At 41.7% G+C, this 6,000-nt stretch overlaps 1 protein-coding gene across 2 annotated transcripts in view; it reads right to left on the bottom strand.

The window, feature by feature from the left end:
- Window positions 1-4,250: 4,250 nt before the first annotated feature.
- Window positions 4,251-6,000, bottom strand: part of UXS1 (UDP-glucuronate decarboxylase 1) — a 67,875-nt gene continuing 66,125 nt past the window's right edge. For both annotated transcript variants that reach the window (XM_087726487.1, XM_087726488.1), the window contains exons 14-15: window positions 5,445-5,548; window positions 4,251-5,037 (exon numbers count right to left, since the gene is read on the bottom strand). In XM_087726487.1, the coding sequence (XP_087582613.1) occupies window positions 4,906-5,037; window positions 5,445-5,548 (236 nt within the window). In that variant the 3' untranslated portion in view covers window positions 4,251-4,905. The remainder of the gene's footprint in view (window positions 5,038-5,444; window positions 5,549-6,000) is intronic.

The following is a 6,000-nucleotide window of genomic DNA, read 5'->3' as shown; positions in this document are numbered from 1 at the left end:
TGTAGCTTACAATGAATAAAAACATAAACATGAACAACAGTCTCATCCAATAACATCCTATTACCCACCACAGGGCCATATCACCATACCAACTTTGCATTTTTCTGGATCTACTCCCATCTTAGCCCAATCGTGAGGGGAAGAGCCATGATTCATGGCCTGAAGGTTCAAGGCTAAAAGGATAATGGATCCCAGGGGGTCAAAAATGGAAAGCCATTCTGTCTTGTTAGGGTTGAGTTGCAGTAAGTTTTTCCCCACCCAGAGCCTTCAGGCATTGGGTCAGCACCTGAACATCACTACCTGCCCAGTTGAGGGTAGAGCAGTGGTGAGTTGCAGGCAGTACGTCCCGGTACAGGCGTACCGGAGCCTGCCTGGAACACTGGACCCCGTTCTGGTACGGTGCTCCAGAGGGCCCACCCGCTCGCCCATGCTCCTTACCGGTCTTTTGTCTTTGGTGCTTCCGCGCACGTCCCGTACAGTGCCTACGCGACACTCCACTGAGCAGCTGGAGCATCACATAGGCTTGTGGAGGCTCATAGAGGTGCTGTACCGGTTGGAACGGGATCCGGAACCCATCACTGGGGTAGAGGTGTATAATTATCGTTTGCATATTGATGAAACTGTACTGCCAACTGACCTCTCTCATGGGCTTTATTTGATGTTAAATAGAAGTGATGAGAAACCGAGCCTTGAGGCACCTACTTAAGATAGGCGTAGACTTCTCTTCCCCAATCCTTTTACCAGCAACAGGAAGGGAAAAACAATGCAATGCAGTGACTTCCACTCCCAACCTCCAAATCCAATCCAGAAGGATGCTCTTGTGGATGGTACTAAAGGTTGCCGAGTGATCCAGAAGGTCCAGGATGGATGCAACATCCCCATCCCAAGCTTTTCAGCGGATCAACAAATGTGACCAATGCCATGTCAGTACTATAAAAATGACTGAAAAAGGTCTAGATAATATAATTCATCCAGGACTCTTCAATGCTAAACACCCACCACTTTCTCAACAATCTGTTCTGACCCAGCCTTAGCAGAAGCAAGAAACCCCTCTTTATTTACCACTTGTAAATTAATTGCATTCACCCATTAATTGCATTCACCCACCAAAAAGTCCAGGAAATAGTCCTTCAAAGAGCTAACTGCAGTAACAGACCTTATCATTCCTTGCAATAATTGCAAGGCTGTGAGCTCCTAGCCGCAAAGTTGCAAATTAAATTCTGGCAAGCAGTCTTTGTGGCACACATAATGAGCAAAATCTTCAGAAATACGAACTATCTCCTACAACATCCACTCCCCTTTCCTTCTATTTATTCCCCAGCCAGGGAGGGGCTATTCAGCGTTCACACATGCTTTGCTTCCTGAGTCGACTCCTTGACTCTCCTAACTGCTCTGTGCATACGTACATCTGGAAAGGCTCCATCTGTTCTTCCTTCTCACTCATATTAGCTTCTAAAGGCAGCTGCCTTTCTCGTGGTTGGGAAATGTTGAATGGCATCCATCAAAGCCTTGCCCAGACTCCAGAACTGGCCCAAGTTCCTTCCCAACCTCCTCATTGTCCGAGTTTGCTGCCAGCTGGCGGGCCATAACACAGCCTTCCCACAAACACTGCCATCTCCTGAGAAGCCTTAACCAACTGGGGAGGGACAAGAGCCCAGATACATGACAAGGTCATAGAAACAACAACCCTATCTACTTCTCAACATCAACTGGCTCAAATTCTCCCAACTAACAAAGTGAGTCGTTTCCATAGAACCTGCCCAGTCAAGTTTACTTCAGTAAAGCCAAGTACCTTTGTCTGACAGAGGGTCTATAGGGGCTCTTCTGTCCATTCCTTACCTAGAAGAGCGCTAGTCACCTAGAATAAAGCTGCTGGTTGTCTGTATGCAGCTACAACAAGAGCGAAGAAATGAGCTTTCTTTGTCCTGATAAAGACAAAGTATGTCCTAATAAAGACTCCTTCCTGTGCCTGTTGTAGTGGTGGGATTCAGCCAGTTCGCACCTATTCGTGAGAACCGGTTGTTAACTTTCCAAGCAGTTCATAGAACCGGATGTTGGAAGAAATCTCCTTTTGCTTTTTTCCACTTTTCAGGGCTATTCCTGTAAGGAAGGCAGGAAGGAAACATTATGGTGTTGTTTCTAGCCTAATCTTTATTGCCCTGCTTAAAGAAACTGCCTCTCTGGTTAACCCTCATTACATTGTAACAGCTAAGGCGAAGCGCCCATCAACCTGAGTGATGTTGAGTTGGCCACGCCCACATGGTCACATGACCACCAACCCATACCTACCCAGCTGGTCATTAGGGCAGAGAACCCGTTGTTAAATTATTTGAATCCCAACACTGGCCTGTTGGTTTGTAATCCGCCAGCAGTGTTCTCGTGCCATTACATCTCCTGAAGACCCTTGACAAACTATAAGGATCTAGTGGAGCCACAATCATAGAGGCCACAAAATCAGAGTAGTGATTCAATCTTCTTAAATGCTCATTTCAGTTTTCAACTAAAGCTCTGACTGAATCATGCACCAACATCATCTTCATCCTCAAGGAAAAAACATATTCCAGGGGCTTTTGGGGGGGGGGGGGGAGAAACACCTTTGTGGATGACTGGATAACTGAAAATCTCCATAGTTACACCTTCAGGAATAATCTCAAGTTCCTTTTGAAAACCATCACTTTCCTGAGGACACCCAATTCAATAGATTCCTCTTCCCTGCAGTGGGGTCAACTCATAGAAAGCTTCATGACAAAGAACTGATGATAACATTTCCCATCCTCAACCTCTCAGATCATGTTGCCACTATCCCAAGATAAATGCTAGATCTAATGGGTGACCTTCTCTGCGAACTATCACTTTTGCTCTTTTAAAAACACTGAATTGTTTTCTCAAGTCATCAAGAGAGTTTTCTCCCTTGTTTTACATTAAGCATTGATGTAAAGGCTTGGAGATAACACACCAGTAGTGGGTTGCAAGTGGTACGCCTCGGTATGGGTGTACCGGAGCCTGCCCGGAGCACTGGATACCATTCCGATACGGTGTTTTGGAGGGTCCACCCACCCACCCTCCTTTCCTGTCTTTTAAGGCTTCTGCACTTCTGTACATGGTATGTACAGCACCTGCGTGATGCTCCATTGAGCAGCTGGAGCATGGCGGAGGCTCACGGAGGTGGTAAGACGTATGAGCCAGGCCCGTTCCAACCGTACTGGTTGGAACAGGATCCAGAACCCACCACTGTAACACACCCAGTTCTCTCTCCACACTGTTGTGGTGGTGACTGTAAACTGTTACTGTAGTTTTTCCTATAAGACAGCACAAGTTGGCTGGCTGTCTACACTATCAAATTTTTTTCAGTATTAAAAGATGAAAAGCTTGTAATAGGATTAAGGCATTCCAAATCATTTCCCTTTGAAAGAAAATAGGATGCCGTTGTTTCTGTAGGAATGTGTGATTCAAAATTTTGTGGCCCTGATTCTTCGTCTTTGGTTTTTTGTGTGTGCGCTAAAAGTGGATTACTTCTGAAAATAGCAGTACAATTTAATTATAGAACAGAAAAGATAAGTTATCCATATTTCCTCATCTTTCTCCTTCCCAGCTTGATTTGTGCTCTTTAATACCAGGCTTTGAGAGCAGACAGAAGATTCTGCATTCCAGACAGGAGCAGAAATCGTTCACTGAATTTTATCCGTACAAGCAGTCCTCAACATACATCCAATCCTTTAGCAACCATTTGAAATTATAACACATTCAAAAAAGTGGTTTATAAGCATTCCCCACAAATACAACAGTCACAGCATCCCCATAGTCACATGATTAAAATCTGGGCACTTGGCTACTGGCATGGGTTTACAATGATTGCAGCATCCTGGGGCCATATGATCATCCCCTATGGCCTACCTAGCTGGTTTCTCACAAAGTCAATGGAAGAAGCTGGATTCACTGATCAATGGTATGCTTAATGACTGCAAGTAATCTGCTTAACAACCGTGGCAGAAAAGGTCATAAAATTGGCTCAAACTATCTTGCTAGGCAATGGAAATTGTGATGCCAATTGTGGTCATCACTTGAGGACTATCTGTATGGTCCTACTTGATTTTTAATTTAACTCCACAGGGTTATTTGTAATTGAACTGTATTCATCAAAAGGTATAGTATCTAAAAACTCACATAATATTGTTTAAAAGAATCAGTTACTCAGAGGCAGATGTTACATCAGTCTGCTATACCTGTATAATAATATGTCCACAACCACAGACTTTTCTCTTACTTAAATCTGTAAGGTTCAGTGTTTTATTAAAATAGCATTTTCAACCACTGGTAGCCAATAATACATTAACTTTTGCCCAGAGTGTGCACAATACAGTAGTGATTTCAAATAGCATTTATCAGTGGAAATAGTTCAAATTCAAGTGTGCAACTAGAACTAAATGTTGGGTGGGGGAGGGGAACGGATTTAAAGAATACATAAAACTCTTGTACTCTTGTATTGTCATCTGACAATACTGCTACTTTTTTTTCCTTTATGCATAGTCTCTCTCATTTAAAGTACCCATTTTATAAATAAATTGGCAATTCTGCCCTTCTTATCTTATGCGCAGCTTCACAAAGAAACCAGTAAATAAAACTGTCAAGGACAGTTATAACAAATGATCTCACGGCAAGATATAAAACCTGAAGATACTAAAAAAGGATGCATCTATTTTACATAAAAAGACAGGATTTAAAAAGTGCAAGGCAAGAACTGCAGTTTTCTTGTTGAGGCACATCCACTTCTTTAAAGCAAGCTTCAGAGTGAAATTCCAGTTTTTTTTCTTCTTCATGATACCTGTTCTGAAGTCTTTACCAAAAGACATATGACATCTTCTCAAATTCAAGGTAAGAAATGTCATTTCTTGTCCAATTGAATTTTTAGTTATGTCTGCTTCTTCCTTTTTTTATCCTAGCAGGTTTTGGTTTCGGAATATATTGGTTATTTGCTTGGTATTCCAGTTCTTTCCGAAAATAATGAATTGCTTTATTTAAACCTTCTTCCAATGGAACCTGTTCCAGAGAGAAAGAGAAATAGAGATTATCCAGGCTTACAGAACACATGGTGCTTATTTGTAGTACTAAAACCCTGCTTCTTAAAACTATGCTCCTCAATTCATGGAAGTTTGCTTGTTTTCCAATTTGAGGAAATTGGAAATAGCAAAAACTGGAGAAACAGATATTTACATACTTTGTTTCAGTACTTTTGTTAAAATGACTGGCTTTTGGAGTTTCTCCTGAGTTTAATTAACTTGTTTTATATAAAAGATCAAGGAACATTTTTTAAAGATGTCTCTTTCTCCTACTCCCAAAAGGAAGCACACCACAAATTGAATAAATTGCAACACTTTGCCTTAAATGGTATGAAATAAATAATATTACTTTTTGAAACTGAAATACCATTGATAAACATTACGTACCACAGGTTCCCAACCAAGCAATAATTTGGCTTTCTTGATATCTGGCTTCCTTTTTTGAGGATCATCTTGAGCTTCCGACAGAAATTGGATTTCACTTCCACTGCCTGTAAACACATTTTATAATTAGACATATTGTTGACTGACTGCTGTTACAATTTCAATGTCTGAAAAGAGAAAATTTCCTTCTGCAAGGCATTTCATATCAAAAGTTCCATAATAACACAGGTACTCCTTGACTTGCAACTGTAAGTCAGCCTGGCAATCATAGTTCTAAGTCATGATGTTCGTAACGTGAGTCATCATGTGACTGATCAAGTTGTTAAGTGAAACCATTGTTTGCTGTGGGCCTGTTTTTGCCAGAAACCAGAAGTAAACACCAGTTTCCAACAAAACTGTCCTAAATAATGGTCACGTGACTGCAGGGTGTGGCAAATAGCTGTAAATGCTCGCCAGTTGCCAAACACCCAAAATGTGGTTGTGTAACTGTGGAGGTGTCAAGGGCCAGGGAAATCAGGAGATTCAGGCATTTCAAATAAGTATAAAGATTTACTGCAAG

Source organism: Thamnophis sirtalis, unplaced genomic scaffold (assembly GCF_051295495.1).
Source record: "Thamnophis sirtalis isolate CommonGarterSnake01/CBP01778 unplaced genomic scaffold, rThaSir2_p1.2 scaffold_12, whole genome shotgun sequence".
NCBI classification, from domain to species: Eukaryota; Metazoa; Chordata; class Lepidosauria; order Squamata; family Natricidae; genus Thamnophis; species Thamnophis sirtalis.
This window is presented reverse-complemented; position numbering and strand designations above follow the sequence as displayed.